The 21,738-nt window shown below is 41.5% G+C and overlaps 1 protein-coding gene across 4 annotated transcripts in view; it reads left to right on the forward strand.

The window, feature by feature from the left end:
- PDE8B (phosphodiesterase 8B) overlaps window positions 1–21,738 on the forward strand; it is a gene marked incomplete at its 5' end in the record, with an annotated part of 95,588 nt that overhangs the window by 1,911 nt on the left and 71,939 nt on the right. Inside the window, one exon of one of the 4 annotated variants that reach the window (XM_079330192.1) lies at window positions 18,706–18,788. The exons of 1 other annotated variant lie outside the window; for it this stretch is intronic. In XM_079330192.1, coding sequence (XP_079186318.1) covers window positions 18,768–18,788 — 21 coding nt within the window. Of the gene's footprint in view, window positions 1–18,705; window positions 18,789–20,073; window positions 20,127–21,738 lie in introns of those variants that run through there. 2 more of the 4 variants (XM_079330191.1, XM_079330193.1) reach the window with 2 other exon arrangements.

A 21,738-nucleotide genomic window follows, 5' to 3' on the forward strand; every position in this document is an offset into this window, starting at 1 on the left:
ATGTGGCCCTGCTTGAGCAGGGAGTTGGACAAGATGATCACCAGAGGTTCTTTCCAACCTCAGCTGCTTTGCAGCTCTGTGATTGCCACAGAAGGTGTGAGGAACTGATTGTCATTTGGATATTGCAGGGGTGGAGGCCATAGTCGTATTAGGCAAGCACAAGGGAGTACTGAACTCATAATAGTAAGAAAACCACCAAAAAGCCCAAGGAGAGTGGGCAGTTGAAGACTTGCCAGCAGGGAAAAATCTGCTGACCACTCTACCTTTCATCAGCTATCCTTGGAGCTGGGATTCATGATCCTACAGAGGTTAAGTTGTAAGAACAATAAGCATGTGATGAGTCTGACTGGTGAAGATTAATAGTAAAGATTAAACCAGAGTTTTGGAAATGGCTTGGTAGGCTGGCAAGTCCAGCATTCCTCTACTGAGCATAACAAGGAAACATAGGTTTAAAAAAAAATGTGTTACAATTGGTAAGTGGAACAGCAGAGGACCATTTTGGTTTTGGTTTTTGCTTTTGTCACATGCTTTTTAAAGAGACATTCTCTGTTGTCTAACATTGTGCAAAGACATGCTGTTCCTAAATGTTTGCTCCGAAGCAGGTCTGCATGCAGTTGCAATAGTTGCATCTATTAATGGATGGTTGCTCTGTGTAATTAAGTGCACTCATCCTCCATGAGACAGGACAATAAAAACCCCACTGAGGTATATCTGGGGTGTGTTTTCTGTTTGGAAGTCTTTCTGAGACTTTCTGATCTGTGTTGACCAAGAGGTTTGGGGTTTTTTGATTGTGATTGCCATGAGAGAGCAGAGCTTCTGTGTGGATGTGTTGTTTGTCTGTGAGCATTTGTTATCTACAACAAAGTCAGCATAATGGGAACATGGTAACCAAGGGGCAATAGAAGTGGCTTCTTCTGTTTGTTCAGGTTGAGCACAACATAACTGGGGGACAAGTCCCCTATCCAGTAGTTTAGAGCTTTTTAAAGCACTTGATGAGAAGGAGAGTATCACTCAGATGTTCTTGAAGGGAATTATTTTTTTTTATGCTGTAGTTCCATTTTTCATTTTACCACATAAATGCTTCATTTGAGACTTTTACCTTTGTACAATAAAGACTCAGCTTGGAAGTTGCTCACAGTACACAAGTTCCTTAAAATAGCTTTTTCCACTGTATGTCTTTACTGTATTTAAAGAAGGATATAGTTTCTGATGAATTTGCAATGTGTGGGGCTTTATTACAAACTCTTTGTATGCTTTGACGTGCTGGACAAATACGAAAGATGATACATAAGAAAGATGAGTTTCAGCTGTGACTTTCAGCTTTACCTGTTTCCCTACATGTCTATACAAGTGGTATCCTGCAGACACGCTGCCATTAGGATGATGATTGAAGTCTGCACCTTGCTTGCTCAAATGCCCATTTACACTGAATTTTGCCACAGTCAGAGTTGAGTGAAAACTAAATGTGGTTTTTAAACTTGTAACTTTTCACAATTTGGAAGTATGTACAAGCTGCTACATTCCTTCTTCCTCAGGTCTTCCGCAAAAACCATGTCTGTTTATTTGGAGTTATTTGAGTGATGGTGGAACATTGCAAAAATGTTTAAACAACTGTCTACAAAAATGTTACATGATCCTCACCTCTTTCCCCACTGTCCTGTGCCTTGCATTCAATGAAGTATTTTCTTTCCCCTAGACACAGCTCACACCTGGCTACAGTAATATGCCAATTCCCAGTATTCACCATTAAACCTAACGAACTGTTGAAGCCTAGATAAATCACTTTAGTCATTACAAATAAAGATTAAGAAGGCTTAACTGAGTGTAAGGCTCATTTTTAAAATGCTGCAATAGATGAATTATCAGGAGACCTTTGAGATCTCAGTATACTTCAAAGGCCTCCTGTAACAGCTGGCAGGATTATCAATAGCTGCCACTACTAATTTAGGTAAAGAGTGTGTTTTCTTGGGGGATTTTAACTAATGAGTCATGTCATTTTGTTCACCACAGTTTTTATTTGTTTTGCTTTGAAAGAAACAAGTTTCTGTCCACTAGATAGTGTGCCTGGGTTTGACATCTCAAAAGATCAACCTGCAAATCCTGGCATGTAAGGATAGGAGCTTCAACTGGTATTTCCCCGTGACTTCAGTGAGTGCACATCTGGCTGCTGAAGCTCATAAGCCAGAGTTTCTAAATAGATATTGGCTTGGATGCTGGTACAGAACTCTACCCACACATACACCAGCCCTGGCTCTTCAAGCTGGAGGAGAAATCAAAATGGTTGCGTCAGATTTTGAAAGAACAAAGTAGTGGTTTGATGCTGGCTGAATGCTAGGCACCCACCACAGCCACACCCTCGTTCCCTTCTGCCGGTGGACAGGAGAGAAAATATAACAAAGGGTTTATGGATTGAGATAAGGACCTGAAGAAGTTGCTCACCAAATACTGTCACTGGCAAAATAAATGGAACTTATTACTGACAAAATCAGAGCAGGATAATGAGAAGTAATATAAAATCTTAAAGACTCCTTTCCCACACCCCTCTCTCTTTTCCAAGCTTTACTTCCTACCTGTGCAGTGAAACACAAAATAGGGGGTTATAGTCAGATCATCACAATTTGTTCCTGCCACTGCACAGGGAGAGTGCAGAGTTCCTCTGGTCCAGTGTGGAGTTCCTCCCACAGGAGACAGTCCTCCGCAATGAGTCCATCCTACAGGCAGCAGTTCTCCATTAATTGCTCCAGTATGAGTCCATTTTCACAGGGTGCTGTCCTTCAGGCACAGTCTGCTCCAGTATGGGTCTTCCACAGGGACACGAGTCCTACCAGGAAACCTGCTCCAGCATGAGCTCCTCTCTCCATGGGTCTGTGCCAGGACCGTGTCCCAACATGTTTCACAGGCTCCTTTCAGGCTTTCACCTGTTCTGGTGTGGGACTCCTCCAGGAGGCTGCAGGTGGATCTCTGCTGCACCATGGACTTACATGGGCATAACTGTTTCACCATGGGCTGCATCATGGGCTGCAGGGCAATCCCAAGTCAGCTGCCTGAATCATCTTGTCCCCATCCTTTTCCACTGACCTTGGTGTATGCACAGTTGCTCGTCTCACACATTCTCACTCTGCTACATCTGTACAATGACTTTTTCCTTTTTCAAATCTATTATCAGTCAGACCTTACCATCACTTCTGATTGGCCCAGCCTTGGCCAGCAGTGGGTTCATCTCTGAGCCAGCTGGCTCTGGTTTCGTCAGACATGGGAGTCTGGCAGTTTCTAAAAGAAGCCACCCCGTTAGCTCCCCTGCTACCAAAATTTGTCCATGCAAACTCAATACAGTGTTGGTGTAGAGGTCTACACATGCATACACATGCCCTAGCTCTTCAAGCTCAAGGAGAAATTTCACAGAATCACAGAATATTCTGAGTTGGAGGGGACCCACAAGGATTCTCAAGTCCAGTTCTTAAGTGAGTGGTCCATATGGGAATCAAACCCACAACTTTGGCATTATTAACACCATGCTCTAATGAAGTGAACTAATCTCATTTTGTGAGATGCTAAATGTAAAATGCTAATGTCAGACTTTGCAGGAGCATGATCCCAAACTGAGAAAATGATCCCTCTGCATGAGGGAAATATCACTCACCCTGCGTCTCTGTTGGCCATGTGGATGCAAATAGGAGACATAACTGGGGAAAGGGAAACTGAATGTAAAAAATCTGATCCAGTTGCTTGCTGCTGACTTTTTTCTGTCCTGTACAGAGGACATGAGAATATAATTATACATTTAATCATGAAGCAAAAAACTTAATTGAGATGACAGTGTTAGCATTATGTAGTTAGAGCAGTCAACAACTGGAAACTATAATTCTTGCATTTCTACGACATTTGAGGGCCTAACTGCAACAATAACAGCGTAGTCTTCATGTTGATTTTCTTTGTGATGTATCAATGTCCTCTGCTATGTTTTGACTTTGGCTACTGTCTTGCATTTTGATGATCTAAGGCTAGGAATGTAAATTCCAAGTAACTACATTGAGCTCAAAGATATGTGATTATATATAAAACAAAAAACAAAAAAAAAAATAAACAAACAGATGCAACCATCAATAAAATAATATCCTATTCTTACATAATCAACAGAAACTTAAAGGGGACAGTAGCTGAAAAATGCCATTCTGAAAGCCTAAAGTGAAAACTGTTATCTTTACTTTGCATAAGTGGATTTTTCATTCCAAATGAACCCTATGGATTCCAAAATACACTTTGTAAAATCAAAGGCTGGAAGCCAAGTAAGTTTTTCCAAGACTTTCTTAGTTTTTAAATGTGCTTTTCTATGGAGGCATGTTCAACTCTTTTAAGTGGTTTAACTGGCTGTCAGTCTTCAAAACAGTTGATTGGCTCTGGCAGGTCCCCACTGGTTACCACCATCCCCCTCCAAGTGAAAACCAGACTTCCTTAAACCAGGACAGAGTTTCATCATGGGGATTCCCGTGCTGTGTGATCTGCACTCCATATCAGCACACTCACAACCAGTGCATGAACTTGAGGCTGAAGAAGCTGCAGTAGGTTGTGGCAGCAATTGAATTAAGGACTCTTCCAAGATTGAAAATATTAGCTACCTACTGTTTTCAAGTGATAGAATCATAGGTTCATAAAATTGTTTGGGTTGAAAAAGGCTTCAAAGATCTCCTAGTTCCACATCCTGCCCTGGAAAAGGAAGCCTTTCACTAGACCAGATTGCTCAAAGTCCCATCCAACCTAGCCTTGAACACATGGGGCATCCACAGCTTCTCTGAGCAACCTATTCCAGTCCCCAGTGCACTCACAGTAAAGAATTCTTCCTGATATTTAATATAAACTATTCTCTTTCTCTTCAAAACCATTCCCACTTGTCCTGTAATTATACTCCATGGTAAAACCCCTCCCCATCTTTCCTGGCAGTCCCCTTTATTTACTGGAAGGTCACCCCATGACTACCTCTTCTGCAGACTAAACAACCCCAACTCTCTCACCCTTTTCACACTAGAGAGTGCTACAACTCTCTGCTCAGTTCTGTGGCCCTTCTCTGGATCTGCTCCAGCAGGTTCATGTCTTATGCTGGAGGCTCCTCTGGCCCATCGTGGCCCCTCAAGCAGGTGTGACACCACAGAGCTTGGTGCCATCAGCCATCCTGCTGATGGTGCACCTGATCCCACTGCCTGTGTCCCTGACAAAGATGTTATGGAATATCCTGGCCCCAGTGCAGTCCCCCAAGGAGCCCCACTCATCACTCCCTCCACCCAGACTCCTGGCCAATGGCCACAGTTCTGAGCAGGACCATTCAGGCAATTCCTTATCCCTGAGTGATCCACCTGTCAAATCCAGGTCTCTCCCCTGTATAGTCAAGGGTGTGCATGGAAGCACCAAATGCTTTGCACAGGTCCAGTTAGATGACATTTCTTTACTCACCGATGCTGTAAGCCCTCTGCAGGAGGCTGCCAAATTTGTCAGGCACAATTTGCCCTGAATGAAACCGTGTTGATCATCATGCTGGGAACTGACATATATTAAAAAAAAACAACCAGGCTTTAGTGCTTTGATGCGCAAAACCAATCTTTGAAGGCTCTTATCAATACATGGTCAGCAAGACTACTGTGTTGCAGTCTTCCAGAAGAGGTGGAAGTCCAAGATCTTCTTTGGACTGTTAAAGTTTCCATAAGGCTTTCAGCACACATGGAAGAATTTGACCAAATTTTAACCTTGAGGACTGCAATTCCCATTGGATAAATTTCCTGTGTCAAATTTTCCTTGTGCTTTTCTTTGTTATTTCATGTCAAAAGTGATCATGCTGCAGCTATGCACTGGCATGCAATTGCCTTATTCCTGTAGGGCACTAACATTATCATCAAGAGTGCAAGAAAGTGGAGACCACTTTATTTCCAGCATGTCCACATAAGTAGGATTAGGACCAGAATAATGTCACAGAGGAGCACACCCACACAACATCTCCTAGGAGCACAAAATATTTCTGCACTGGCCAGACATGGCCTGTTAAAGGCTGCTGAGGTAGAGGTACCCTAAAAGTATGCAGAGAGTCTATTATCACCAGTCTGGTGGTTTCAACACTCTTTATAACTGCAGTCACAATTGAAAATTCAGCTGCCTGTTTGGCTGATGGTCCCAGGGACATGAGACCTGGGTTTTCTCAGGTTGGAAAAGTGATTCATACATCTCTGCCCTCACGCTTCTGCAGAATGATAGCGTTTGGTCTGCATGTAGGAGGAGTGCTAGAAATTTTGGAAAGGCTGATTTCACCAAGAGAATGGCAGTGGATTTTCTGATTTATGGTTTCATCTAAATAAGCATTTATTTGACCTTCAGAAATCTCTTTTTCTGTGCATACCCTCCTCTCAGCTCCTACTGTGCCAGAAGTTGGAAGAAGTCTGAAGGACCATAGCAAGAATGACTAGAGGACTTAAAAACGTAGTTGGGATGATAAGCTAAAGAATTTGGTTTATTAGTTCTTTTTTAAAAAAAGAGTGCATGGAAAAAAGTTTGCAGTCATGGTGTTGAAGAGGATGATAACCAGTTGTCTATCAAATTTTTGAGGGAAGAAATTAGTATAAATAAGTCTAACGTGTAGCACAAGATGACTGAATTTGGATTTTTTTCCCCTTTCATGGGTGTCATGAAATCTCCAGGCAGAATACACATTTGTTATAGCATGTCCCTGTGCAACGAGTTCCTGTTTTGTACAAGGTCTTGCTTCCAAGAAGTCAGTCAGGGTAGATGTCCAGGAGATCTTCTAGATCTTCCAGCCCTATTCCAATATCTGTTGTGTGCTGATGAGAGCATGTACAGGAGCAACCTAGTGGTTGGATCCCTTAGCTGGGCAGTCAGTCAGGTCACCAGCAGATCACCTCTTGAAGTCCCCTCTGCCTTCAACTGTAACTTACGGAACACTTGTGTTTGGATGTGCTTTTCTTACCATGCACCTCATACTCTTGTTGGTACATCTCTAAAATTCAGGCATTTGCAAAAGCAACAGAAACCTTTACTTTTCTGAACATTTTTTTCAGAGTTAAATTAATTCACATTATGACACTGACCTCCATACTGTGCAACCTTTATGTCTTGATGGAGTTGGACTCCCTGTTTTGCATTTCATTTCGGTGTATTCTGTGAGACTAAGTGGAACTTACTAGGAAATTGATTTTTTTCTAAATTATTTTTCTAATTTATATCTCTTGTTCATGTTTTCTATTTCATCTCTGATTCCATAGATCTCTGTGTTCTTGGTCTCAGATTTGCCTGCTGTGAAGTGCTGACTGCTGTGTAGCATACACTTTTCTTGCAGAAACACAGCTACAATAGTAAAAAAAAAAAAAAAAAAATAGAAGAAGAAAAAAGAAAAATACAATCTTCATATTAATCAGGAAACACCATGTCCCCAGCAGCTTCTGTTCAATCTGAGCCCAACATGGAGGATAACAATTTGCAGTACTGATTTAAGTGCCATGTCTGTTACAGAGAAATAAAAACCTCTTAAGTGAGCTTTTGTCAAGGCCTATTTACACATCTAAAAACTCAAGGGCATCTTTAATGCATAGATGTAGACTTAGATGTAAATCAGCATAGATCCAGCCATGAGGTTTTACACCACCTGTTGTGGTTTTGAACCAAACACTGCCCTTCATATTGGCAATCTTACCTCTAGCTATGTAGGACTATAATTCATGGATATGTGGATTGGCACATGTGAACCTTGCTGAGCAATCCTCAGCAGGTGAAAACCTCTGGAGTATGGTTTTCTTTAAGGCTGGCCTCATTCTCCAGATCTGCATTGCTCAGTTTTGATGATTGGGCTCCCAAGACCACTCAGTGTGAACAAATTGAACAAACATACCTTCTAATAAAGCTGTCAGGACTCATGGTGCTGAGGTCCTCCAAGAACTCAATGCCTCTTCAGACTGCTTTCAGAAAATCTGGGAGGAAGCGAATTCCAAGCAAGGGATTTACACCTATGGTAGCCTGATATCTGTTACACCTACAGGTCCTGGGAGCAGGTCCTGTTGTCACATAACTGAGGTGGGCTAATTAGAGTACTGTGAGCCTAAATGCAGACTTCTCTTTGGGCGGAATGGCTTATTTAACATAGGCCTGTGCTTCTCTGACCCAAACCTGATGAAAATACTGGGTTTAAACTAAAGGAGGACTGATTTTTTGCTGTCTTTTCACTGAAAAATGACAAGGTTTAAATCCCTTCTTTGAAAGAAGACACAACTCTGCAGGCAGACAAGCCTTTAAGCTTCAATTTGTTTGTGTGATATACAGACCAGACAATACAAAGGGCATCCTTATTCTCCCACCAGCTCTGATCCACACATCTCTCTCTTCACTTGTTGTTCTCTGCTGGACCCATGACGTCATCTCAGTTTGACTGTTCATTTGTGACTGCAATAATAATTTTTTAGAAGATGACAAGTGGTGAGAATACCCATCCTAATACCATTGACAGCATGGTGAAAGACAGGCTGATCACCTGGCCAGGGCTGAAAGTAGCTCTAGAAGTGGTACTTTCTTTACCTGGGGCTGATTTCAGTCTCAAGTCTGTTTGTCAGTGTAACACGCCGACGTGCCATCAGATTTCCAAAATACTCAGAGAAAGGATTTGCACTTACAGCTGCACTGCTGAGTGCCCCTTCTCCTTCCCCTCCCCCAGCTCATTAACATGCATGTCTTCCCTTATTAGTGTTTGTCATTATGTGAACAGCTGGTAACTGTTCTGTTTTTCTTCTCATCAAAAAGAGGGCTTCACAGCCATGAGGAAAATAAGTACCAGGTACAAGCAATTTTTAATACTGATTCCAGGTCCATTAATTTTTCATTATCCTTCTCATCATTATCATGGCAAGGGTGGGCAGGTAGGCTGCAGGTCTGATTCTCATCTCTCTGGGAGGAGTGTAAAGGGAGAGAAAGTCTTTCAAAGGCAGCAGGCTTTCACCAGTGCAAACTGAGATAAGTGTAGTTCAGGGTCTGCCTCTCAATACATTTTTCATGGCTGGCTTTGGAATATGAGTAGTTTCTCTTCCAAATCCATTTTAACAGTAATTAGCTGTAATGAAGACTTTTTTCTCTGCTTGTATTTCTGAAATACATGCTCCACCAAAGATTTTAAATGACCCCTCTGCTAGATATCTTATAATCAAGGTATAAATCATTCCTCTCTTGTATTTAAGGAGAAGATGAGAAGCTAAAAGATAATTGGCAACTAGACACATTTGCTGGGGTTCTCACTTTGATTTTTCTTTCAGTAGATGACTGGTTAAGAAGGAATATGCATTTTTAGTGGACCTGTATTCAGGACTCTATGACAGGTCAAAATATTTTGTGAGCTATCTGAAATACTCCAGCATTTAGATCTCCACATTCTAAGATGTTGACCATTTTGGAGTGCTATTTTGCCCTGGATGTTTAAATTACTTAGGAGTATTATTATCTTCCATGCTTTTCATCTGGCACATAATATATTTTCCACTTTCTCTTTTCAATCCATAAGCCTGAGAACACAATCATTTTCCATAGGAACCCAAGCAATATATGCATGACTTTTTTTTTTTTTTTTCTGTTGTGGGAAACTTACTTAGATAAGCTGTACTAGAGGTGAGAGAATATAAGAGCTGAACTTGTATCTGACAGCATGAGTTCAGCTCTAACTACAAGTGCCTTTATTATGGCAAAGTCTCCAGAAATAATGTCTGGTGGATCTAGAAATGTGGTAAATATATGAGATTTCCATAGGAAAAAGAGGTCCATGTGATCTCAGATTACTTTTTTTCTTCTAATAGTGTTATTAAGTTCAGGTGGGCATGCAGCCACTCCCTCAAGCCCCTCTCTCTTCCCCTCCCATCCTGGTGGAATGGGGAGAAGAAGTGAAATAATACTTGTACATTTAGATAAGAACAGCTTAATAATTGAAAATAAAATAAAACACAATAATAATGGTTAATAATAATAATAATAATAATAATAATAATAATAATAATAATAATAATAATGGTAATATGAAGGAAAAAAAAGCAAGTGCTCCACACCCAGTGACCAATTCCAGACCACTCTTCCCAAACCCAGACTGAGCCCCCTTCTGAGTAACTTCCCCCCAGTTTATATATTGGGAATGATGTTCTGTGATATGGAGTACCCTTTTGGGCAGTTTGGATTATTGTCCCAGCTGTGCTCCCTCTCAGTTTGTTTTTTTTACCTTCTCACCAGCAGAGCAGGAGACAAGGGGAAAAAAAGAGTCTTTGGCTTAGGATAAACAGGACTTAGCAAAAAGCCAAAACATCAGTGTGTTATCAACACCATTCTCATTTGGAATCCAAAACACAGCACTGTCAGAGCTACTGAGAAGAAATCAACTCTACCCTAGCTGGAACTGGGACAAACAGTAGACTGATTTTACACTTCTTGAATGTTGAACCCAACTGATTACAGACTGTAAGTCAAATAATTGCATAAAAAAGCAAACATGAAACATATTCTGTACATACATAAAATTTAGTTTCATTTTTTCCTGAAAAATATGGAACAATAAAGCTGTACTGTCTGAGCATGACAGATTAGATCACTGTCCACTATTTTTCCTTGTTAAATACAAGTGGAAAATGGTCTTGCATTAAAACCAAATAAATTCAGTATGTTCTGTAATTACATTAAAATATTATTTGATGCCACTGGTATATTGGAAAGCAGTTCAAAATTTACTTCTGTTCCTTCCATATCCCCCTCTCAGTATTGTTACACTGTGTTATTATTTTCCATCAAATTCTAATCTCACATTCCAAAGAAAATCAGTTTTAAAAAAAAAAATTGTTAACATAGTTTTAAATGAACAGAAGTTTTTTTAACCAGTCAGATGACATGAAAATTAAGGAAATGCCGGTAAGACAATAGAGAAGGATAAATAATTAAATAGGTTGTGAATGTTGAGTTGTTCCCCTGTGTTCCAGCCCAAGCAAAGCTGCCTTCTCCTGTGTTCCTCACCGTGCGGGACCGCGTTTTCTCTGGGCCTGCTCGCTCTCGGCCACTAGGGGATGCTCAGATTGCAGAATTACTGGGAATTTATAAATCGTCCTTTAGGAATTTGGGGCTCTTATGCGGCCAGCCATGCCTTTAATTCTCATGTTCCTACTTGTTCTGGCTGGTTTGTTTATTTGGTTGCTTGTTTTCTCTGTGGCTCTTTATTTAGAGCGTCTATGAAGTGAGGGGTTCTTGCTGAATGACTTAGTTCTTCATCATCTTGGAGTTATTTTAATTTTTAATGATCAACACAGCACAAATACTGTTTTTCCATCCCTCCTCACATGGCCAGACATGCCTTACAACTCTGAAACCAGCATTAAGCAACAGCTTCCAAATGTGAAAGAATCCAGGAATTCAGGACCACTGCAGGATAAGCAACCCTGCAGCACATGGCTCACTCTATTCTCTGTCACTCTCTGAGAAATAAGCATATATGTCTTCTCCAAACCTACCAACTTCTATTTCCCATGCAAGGAGACCTTCCATGTCCTAAAACTATTCACTCTGTCACCCATAGTAAAAAGCCTAAGCAAATGCACAGAACTTGCATAAGCCTCATGCATGATGAGTGTTGCCACTCTTCTGCATGTACATTTCACTACACAGTGTAATTAATATCTGTCATCCTGTATTGAAAACCTTCACCTGGTGGAAGCATTAGTGGTGACTTCAAAAACTTTGTGTGTAGTCTCCTGTATACTCTCCAGGGACAAAGATAGGAAATTGTGCATAATCAGGATGTCTGAACAGCTAGAAACCAGCCTACAGATTAACTGGGCTTTGGCAGCAATCGAGTAATCTGTGGGGCACCACATACCTAGACAGTACCAACAAAACCCAAACAATATTATTTCTGTTCCCCATTTCTGCTTCAGTCTGCAAGATAGGCTGAGAAACTGTAAGGAACTGTTATTTAATTAAAGATTGGTTTGAGAGGCTGTAGGTCAAAAAAAAACCTAACCAAAACCAAGCCGACCTTTTAGGGGATTCCTGGAATGAATGTATTGGAAGGACAGAGAGCACCCAAAGAAGAAAAGTATTTATGACTGTAGGCTATTGGCAATTTACAAAGATGAGTGAGGAAAAGGAGATAACTCCTCTGTAAAGAAAGCATTCCAGAAAAGTCCTGACCACCCTGTGGATACAGAATTGAGTGCCTTTCCTGTGCACAGCTCTGCGGGCATATTGTGGATGAAATTGCTCCAGACTAAGCCAGAGTTTTTAGTTACTTGACTTAGAATGTTATTTCTCAGGGGACAAGGAGTTTTCCTAGAGTTTCAATGAATTCATTCCATCTGAGAAGAGATTGTACCTCTGGTTCTTTTTTTCATTTCCCTATGTAGAACTGGGTATGACAATTTCTTCAGGGAGGTTTTGTTGACCCCCTTCTGAAGCAAATGTATCTGTATAATTGGGTGTTATTATGTAGTAATGATGCTAAATTCCTCCTTGTACAAAGGAAGATGTCCATCTGCCTTCAGTATTTTTGATCAGTATTATTTCAGAGTCATGTGAGTAAAAGAGCAGCAGCAGTAGCTGTAGATGATGATCTTGCAATGGGCAGAAATATGGTATGTATGCAGTTGGATTAATTTATTTTTGATTGTAAGACAGGATCAACATGTAGTGATGGTCACAGATAGGGGAAGGCAGAACTGCTTTGGGATAATTTTTCTCTCTTGGTTTTATTTGATCATTTATTTTTTTCCCGTTGATCTTTCTTGTATTTTTAGTCATACTTATGGCTGTACTCAATCGACTGGAAATCACAATTGGCCTGTGAGTAAATGGTCACTGTCTTTATTGACACTCAGATAGATGGGAATATCATCAGCCTTTAAGAGAACTCTTTTGGATTAGTGACAAAGTGTAAACCACAAAGCTCATTAAAGGGGTAACCATTTAATTATAGAAAAATTAGGTAGAGAAGGCAAACAGCATGATCCAAACTCTTGGAGATGAGAGAAAGATGGTGTGAGAAGGCAGTTGCTTTATAAACTATTATTGCTGTGGAAAAGGTTTTTTGGAATAGAAAGCCAAGATGTGATCCTGTAGGCAGGTGGGGCAAAATGGCAAAAACTGCAAGAGAGAAAATGAGGTGGAAAAAGACACAGGGAAAGAAGAAGCAATGGGATGAATTTGGAAGTTTGAAGGGAAACTGAAGCCAGGTAGTCACTGAAAAGCAAATTTTAATAAAAAATAAAGGATACTGTCATAAGTCTAAGGCAGCACAATTTTTTTTTTTTACTCGTGTTTGTTTCCTTTGTTAGCTGAAGTTGTGACATTTGTTAGTATCTGAAATAACCCACTATGGAAAAATAATCCTTTTCATACAACGCACTGAGAAACCCATTATGTCATTTTAAAGTCAGGTTTTAAAATGGATTTGAACTTGGTTTATTGATACAACCCTGTAAACATTGCACACAATGGTTTGCAGCTGCAAATAAAGAATATTTCACCTGCCTGATTTGTGGATGAAAATTGTCTGGGTAAGCAAACAAGTTGCAAGGAGTTTTATATTGTTGCAAAAGGTCTTGCTTCCCTAGGTTTTTCTAGGAGGTGTTTTCCAGAAGTTGGTAGGACTGCCCCTGACCTGCAATCCCATGTGTTTATTGTGTTACCAGAAATAAGCTGGGGAAGAATGGCAGCTTTCATACCTGTTGTCCTTGCACCAGAAGTTGTTACTCTACTGAGTAGCGCCTTTGCCTTTTGTCTGTGAGTTCTTCTGGTGATCTCACAGTCTGTGTGGTGAGATTTTCCAGCCTAGGGGGCCTGTGAGAAATCAACCAGCTTCCTGAAGGGCAGCACATTCAGCTGTAAGCACAAAAGGCACTGCACAGCCGTGCAGAGCCCAGGCATCAGCCCACAACAATGGCAAAGAATAGGCAGGATGGGCAGGACCTGTCACCACCCCTGCAATCCACCCGTACCCGTGTGCAGTCTGCAAGCTGGATGAACTGCAGACTGTGGCAGACTGGGACTTCTTGCCATTGTGTGAGTAAAACTATTGGTGTGCAGCAAGCAGTTCAGTGACTCTACCTGCCAGGTTATGAATTTCAGGCTGCCTCCAGGACTGACTCTAAGGGGCAGCTGCACCTCTTAGTTGCTGCCCCTAGAGCTTTATGCCTTGAGCACACCACAGCTTTTTGTGCTCTCATTTGCCATGTGCAAAGGACTCTGTGCCTTTTGTGCAGCTATGTTCATTAACACACCTACTACCATGGCTGAGAAGAAGACAGTCAAAATGCTACCTAAATACTACTTGGAGGGCTGCACAGGACATCTTCATGCTTGTGGAAATAAGCAGATTGCAGCTGTTGTACTAAAGACAGGATCGTGCAGCTCAAAGAGAAATGTGTGGTTTTGCCACCAGCAGATCCTTCACAAATCGGAGTGTTTCATTATGCTCTTTATGGTTGGAGTTTTTGGTGGGGTTTTGTTTGTTTTTTTTTTTTTTAAGTGTTGCTGCTTTTCAATTCCTGCTCTGGAAATTGTTTTTCTCCAAGCCTGACATAACTACAACTAATCTGTGGATACCCTGAGACTAGTGTATGCAAAGGATATGCAATTTTAATGTTACATGAAATAGAATGGTTTGATCACATTTTTTCAGCCAAATGCTGGACCTAAGGAACCTTCATTGTATTTCTACGATTAAATCACTTTAGTCATTCCTAGAGTAACTCATTCTTGTATGTGCTGCATTAATTAATCTAAATGCATAACAGAAAGCAAAAATGCCAAAAAGAGATCAGACTTACTAAACTGGGTCTATTTGTAGAAAGTCATGACTTGCACATCTGTATACACTATTTTTTGGTGCAATGGTTCTGTGTTAGACATTATAACATGCAACAGAAAGGATTCTTTCTGCTGTGTCTGTCTCATTAATTGTTCAGGACTGATTGTGTTTATGCATATTTGCTGCATTATTGCAAAGAGACTTAAAAAGTATATTATTTCTGTACAATGAGCTAGGTAGCATTTTCTTAAGCAATAACATTGAAGATTTTTAAAATGCACCTGTTAAAATATTTGTATTCTAGCAGGTGCAGAAGCATTCATTTGTAAACATTGTATCAACACACGTTTTGCACAGGTACACTGTCTTTTGTCTCAGAACTGACGAGTTTTTAAAATACCAGTGACTCATGTGGAGTTTGTATTCATCACAGTTACCTAGGCATGGGCCCTGTGCCTGTCCATCCATTCATGGGTGTCACACAAGTACACAGTCTGTGATGTAATATCACCTTTGACAAAGGGTTGCTTACAACACAGTCCTGCTGTGGAGTGCTCTAAAACAGTGAATTCGTGTTTGTGTGTTTGAAGCATTACCCTGAGAGATTACAGGTACAGAATGATTCATGCTGCTTCCCTCTTTGTGCCCCAGCCAAGTAACAGGATTCTGCCAAGTATTTGTAGCTCTTGAAAGCCATGTTCATGTCTTTCCAGGATGGAAGATATTCTCAGTAAGTACGCAGCCTGCCAAAATGAGAAGAATTTCCCTACAATGGCTAAGATGAATCCTTCTAATACTATTTTATAGCAAAATTTATGTCAGTGAATAATGAACAGCAAATTCCCAAAGATATTAGTTACTGTTCATCTATGGGAGACAGCAAACAATACAGAGAACTTTGAGCTAGAGAAGATTTTTTTATTTTACACTACTTTTAATATGAATTTGTTCTGCAATTCCTTATTTTTTTAATAATACAGTGCAAGTGAGGAATTTATGAGTACCTTAAATCTGTTTAAGAATTAGAGAATGTCTCCCTCTTTTGATTCTGTTAGTGGTATGGCTTACTACACAACCAGGAGTGGACCATATGATCCACCAATCATGCATAATGATAGAATAAAACAATGTCTTCATGCTGACCAAAGAATCTGTCCTTAGGTGTCCTAAATATACTTGAGAGTAAGAAAATCTCATCTGAAATATGTAGTGAAATGTGTATTCCCTATTCTAGACAAAAAAAAAAAAATCTTGAAATACTTAATTCTGCTAGTCTGGTTCCTTGAATTGGGTATTTCACCATCTGTAGTTCTTCTTCAGTGTTCTGTAGTTCTCTCTACTGATTTGCATTAAATCTAGAGAGAAGTCATTATCTCTCATGTGTATTTCCCTTGTGTGATGTTTGTGGCTTTCTACGTTGCAGTTTATTAACTCTGCTGTGCTATTTTTATACTATTTATATTTAGTTACTTTTTTTTATTCAGAAGACCATAAAATAGTTTCATCCGATCACATGTGTAACAATAAATGGATTGTCTATCAACCAATGAACCACTCCACGGCAAGACAAGAAGCTACTGTATATATCAACTGATGCAATTTATAACATCAGCTGATATGTACTTAAAATATCATGGAATTGCCTGCATATGAAGATTATGGTGTGAAAGATTAACTATGCCAAATTAAATACATTTATGGCAAAAGGATACATTTTGAAGCCTATAGGTAAGAGAATTAGTGAAGTATCCTGCAGCTTATCAGCAGTCCTATCAAAGTCAAAGGCTATGAGGACTGCCTGAAGTCTGCTGGAAACTCTTCGAACTGACATCCCTCACTCTCAAGTGACCCATTCCATGAGTCCATGAAATTCCATTTCATCCCCCGTGGTTCTGAAGTCCAGGCTCAAGAAGAGGGACTAGGAGTGCCCAAGAAGCTGCCACCTAAAAAGCAGCATAAAGCCCACAGCTTTGTCACCTTTATTTTTTATATAAAATGGCAGTGAATTGTCCTGTGATGTAAATCTGTAACTATTGTTACCATGTATTAACATTATTAGTATTATTATTACTGAATGACATTTGTTCTCTGAAAGAACGATTCCTTCTTAGCCACAAGCAATTCTTTTCTTAGCACACAACACATGATAAATCTCTGTCAGTGTCCTGTTCATCCAGCTGTGCTCTACTGGACAATATTGTTAGATAACTGCTTACTTCAGCTCCTGACATCAACCCTTAATGATTTTTTCCCTGTTTGTGATGGTGTGAAAATCTGAGGAGATATTAAATTCAATCTGGTATATAAGGACTGCATTGAAATAAAAAAAAAAAAAAAATAAAAAAAAAAAAAAGGAGAAATGCAGGGAAAGAACTGGGAGGAAACTGCAAAAAGTCTGTGTTACTGTATCCAAAACTTCATGCTGGGGGCACTTTTGACCCCTTGTATCCAGATGAGAGCCCTGCCCTTACTGTGATGCCATGGCTGGGTAAGGTACTTCTTCTGGCTGCAAAGACAGCCTGGCTGCACAGAATGGCAAGAATAATTAATTAGTCCCTAATTCGTCCACCTGGGGAAGCAGGGTACCAGGGCAGACTGTGATGCTTTCTTCTCTGACAATTATTGGAAATAACTGGGCAAAGCTGATTCTGAGATTTCCAGATGGCTGAGTGACACCTGGCACTTGTGCAGAAGTTCTGAAGAAAAAAGGTTATAGCTCCTCTGAGACCACATCAGGGCTTCAGTCTCAGATATGCAAGAACATTTCTGTGTGCAGCTGAGGCTGTAGCTGAGCTCCCACACAGCTCATCCATGCAGGACCAGAAGCTTTGGGAGTGTGTCAAGGTCACTCTGTGACACGAGCTCCCAGACAACAGCTCTTGCAGATGTATGGCCACAAAAAGGAGGATGTTCTGACCTGCTTTTGAGGACATTTCAGCATGTGCACTGCCTAGCATTTCTGGGGAGCTCAAGGGTTGCATTTGCTGACTGTGTGTCTTTTGCACTAGAAACAGGGCAGATCTTCATAGTCCCTAGCCTCAATCTGACATAATTTGCTGATCGATGCTGGTTCTGCTTCTTCTGTCTAGAACTAATTTTTTGTGCAGCTTTAATGTGTCAGGCTTATTTTGTTAGTAGTTGGGGGTTTTGGTAGTTTTGGTTAGACAGTTGCTGTGACTTGACCACTACTTGCCCCAAAGCTCCCAGTCATTTTTAATGTTGCTCTGCTTTTGTGACATTCACATGGTCTCCACTGCCTTTTGTGCAAGTATTTGACTTTTTTGGGGTACAGGTTGTTTTTTATGGTATTATCTGAGTATCTTATTAGCTGTTTTTAAGGCATGTGGAGGGGAAGCATAACAAAGTGAGAGAGTCAAGACCAAAGATGTCATTCCCAAAATGATGCTTTCCACCTATCTCGTACTTGCTGTAGAATATCTCAAAGATGAAAATAGGCTGTTTGAAGTATGTTTCCAGTCCCACCTCTGGCAGTTTAGATTTGCTCCACATCGTGGTTATGCTGCTCTTTCTCAGCTCCAGGCAATTTGCGTCCCTTCCCCTCGAGAGTGAGGTTGAGTTTGCTGGAGGATCCTGAAAAGCACCAGCCACGAGCTATCAGCTCTGCCTGTGGATTTACCACCCTCTTTCAAAGGCTGTGTGACTGTTAGCCATGTGAACCTCAGGGCGCTTGGTTTGCCTCATTCTACCCCATTACTAAATGCTCCCGGGCAGGGCAAAGAATGATCAGAAGAGCGCAGGGGCGGGAGAGGAGGCCCGTGGGGCAGGCTAGCTCGGGGAAGGCGTTTCGCTCCCTGCGCACGGGAGGCTCCGAGCCGAGCCCGTGGCTGCGGACGGGGCCGGGCGGCGCGGCGGGGGCGGGCCGGCCCGGGAAGGTGCCGGCGGCCGCGCCCGCCCTGCTCACCGGGCACCGCGTTCCGCCGCCGCTCCTGCCGCTGCTTGGAGGATGAACGGGCCGGCCGGGAAGGTAAGGGGAGGCCGGGAGGGTCGGGGCACGGCGAGGCGGCCGCAGAGGCTGGCCCTGCTGCAGGCTGCTCGAAGCCGGGACGCCACGGCCGACGCTTTCCGGGCGTTCTCCCGCTCCGTCGGCGGGGCTGGAACAGACGGGTCCCAGCGCGGCGTCCGCCCGGCCCCGCTCAGCGCCGCTCGGCTTCGCCGGGAGCTGAGCTCAGCAGTGCCCGGAGCCCCAAAGCCAAGGAGCCAACCTTTCCGGGGCCACCCCAGGGGGATTTCTGTGCGGATGTTCCCGGAGAGGAATAAAGCGAGGGAGAAGGGTTTTGTTGTTGAAGTAGTAACGAGCAAAGAACAAGATGCTTGTGAGGAAACGACCACCGAAGTGCTGCTTGGGGGAACTGTTCAGTGCTGTCAGGAGAGCTGCTGCTGTATTTCTTAACTTTTGAGTGCTGAGAAGTATTTGATTCGAGCCAACCAAAGGCAAACCCAGGTTTTCTCAAGAGCAACAGCCTAAGCCTTTCAAATGTGGTGTGATCAGTGTTGTTCTAGAAAATTTGTTCATAACTAGGCGTATGTGGCCGCTGTCCTGCCACAACTTAAGCTCCTCGGGTAAATGCTACTGCTAGTGGCTGCGGACTGTTGTTGCTATGTGTTTCTGTATGTTACTCTTGCTCTTCAAAACGGTGTAGTAAAGGTTTACTGCGTCTCTCACAATAAAGCTGATAGTGAGGACAGTACCATTTTGGCCCCGTCTAGGGAAAATGATTGCAGGTGTCCATCTCCAGGAGGGAATCTGCATCCCTGGGGCAGCTCATCACCTCTCAGCAGAGAGGAGCAAAATGCCAGGGATGCATCTTCTCCTAACCGGAGGGAGGGACAAACAGCTGTGGAGAGAGAAGGGCAGGAGCCAATTCAACTTGATTGCTTGCACACAAAGTGCTGGAGAAGGCAGAGAGTGAAAGAAGGCTGCCTGCCCCTCTGTGCGCTCTCAGAACTGTTTGTGCCTGGCGACTTATGCAGTGCTAAGGGCTGCCAGTGGAAAGCAAACTAAACTGAGTTTCCTGTTCAGCTTTGCTCCCTTGAAACAGGCACTTCTCACTTGCAAAATATCCATGATGTAAAGTATTTTATGAACTTCTGGGCAAAACTGAACTAAGTGGCATTGTCCAAGCCCATCAAAATCTGACTGTTAAAGAAAGATCAAAGTCAAGTTCTATGGTGAGATTAGCAAGCAATTCCAGGAATCTCATTCTGTTGAACAATACCTACTGGAGGGTATATTTTTTGTAGGATTTTGCAACTGGGAGACTGTTATTCACAGCAGTCCCAGGGACAGTATAACAAAACCAAGGTAAACTAAAACACAGTTTTGCTATGATGAGTGATTTTTCAAAGGAATTTGGGGCAGGAAGTTTTTGGAAAATTATTATTTTGCTTTTTTGTTGAGTTTGAGAGAGCTCATTGCTGTCAGTGATGTTCCTCTTTATTTCTTTGTTGAGTGAGTCATTGAATTTGTGAACTGAAAACCACACTTTGCTCTTTCTCAAGCAAAAGTAACCTTCACCTCATGTATTTGTTATCATTTTGGTTTCCAAGTACCATGATTTCTTGTATTGTTGATGAGTAAAAGCATTAAGTTAGCATCTTATAATATGTTATATATTATCAGAGTACCATAAAGATGAGTTTTTTTTAACAAAACAGAGGTGTACAGACAAAAGTTCTATTCTAGCTGTCATGATTATTTTTCTCATATCTAGCTTAGGTTAAAAGCAGTGCATGTAGTCTGGATAATTTAAATAATTTTTAAGTATTGACTTTGCTCTAATCTGGGTGTAAAGGATGTTATTTTTTACGGCAGCTAAGAAATTTGTTGGACCAATATGAAAGGGCTGTGAAACTGTTGAGCCTACTAAGAGCCTAGTAATTTTTTTTTTTTTTGGTACAGGCTTATTTATACATTCTTAAACTGGTTTTACAGTAAATGAACCATGAATAGAGGTAACTGTCTTCAATAGAAGGTTGTCAAATACCAGATTTTCAAGTCTCTGTAAAATACAACCTCTGAAGTAGTATATTATTACTGCAGTGAACTGGGATTTACAGATGATACTTCCAATAATACCAACATAAACTTAGCAGTCTACTCATCACATAAAGCCTTAATGCTGAGGTCAGAGTGAAGCCTATGACTGGCTTTGGAAGGGATATAAAGTTTTGAGGAGTATATTTTCCTCATTCTGGAGGGATTTGCAGGTGTAAACACCATAGAGAATGTATATCCACTCCTTTCTGCTGGGAAAAAAACCCAAAAATACAAGATGCTTTGGAGTTCCTCTGCTGGCTTCCAAAATCATTCATATGCTTAAATTCACCATGCTGAAATTAGTCATGTGTAAAAAATCAGTTTCCTTTTGGCATATAATTTGTTAGGATTTATAAAGTTGCAGTTAAAGCCAGCGAAGGCACTTTAATCATGGAAAAACTGATACATGTGAATATTTTCCAGTGCCTGGATGCACTGACTTCATTCTGGGGCCATCCTAAAGATGCATTTCTAAGGGCAGATTCTACTTCGATACAGCTGTCCCTTCTGTACATCCTTGGTTGGCTCATGCTGCTCACAGTAAAGCCTTCTGCTTTAGTGCTCATCCGTCACAGGGTACTGCAGCAAGATGGCTTCAGGAGTGTGAGCATGAAGAGGTGGTGCAAATGTGCACCCTCTTTAAATCTTCCCTCTTTCTCCTTGTTTGGCAAATCCATGGTTGTCTTCTCACAGGCAAGATGCAGGAAGAGCACTGATGATAGGAAAAGGAGACTTTTAACTTTCCTTCAGTTCCTACTTCAGTGGCAGACACTCACTCAGCTCCCCTCCAGCTTCTGCTCATCCTGATCATCACTTACTTGTTCTGTCTGAGTTCCTCCTGAGCACTGTGCTTCTGAGCAGAGGCTGAGAGTAGAGA

Source organism: Erithacus rubecula (genome assembly GCF_903797595.1).
Source record: "Erithacus rubecula genome assembly, chromosome: Z".
Classification (NCBI taxonomy): Eukaryota; Metazoa; Chordata; class Aves; order Passeriformes; family Muscicapidae; genus Erithacus; species Erithacus rubecula.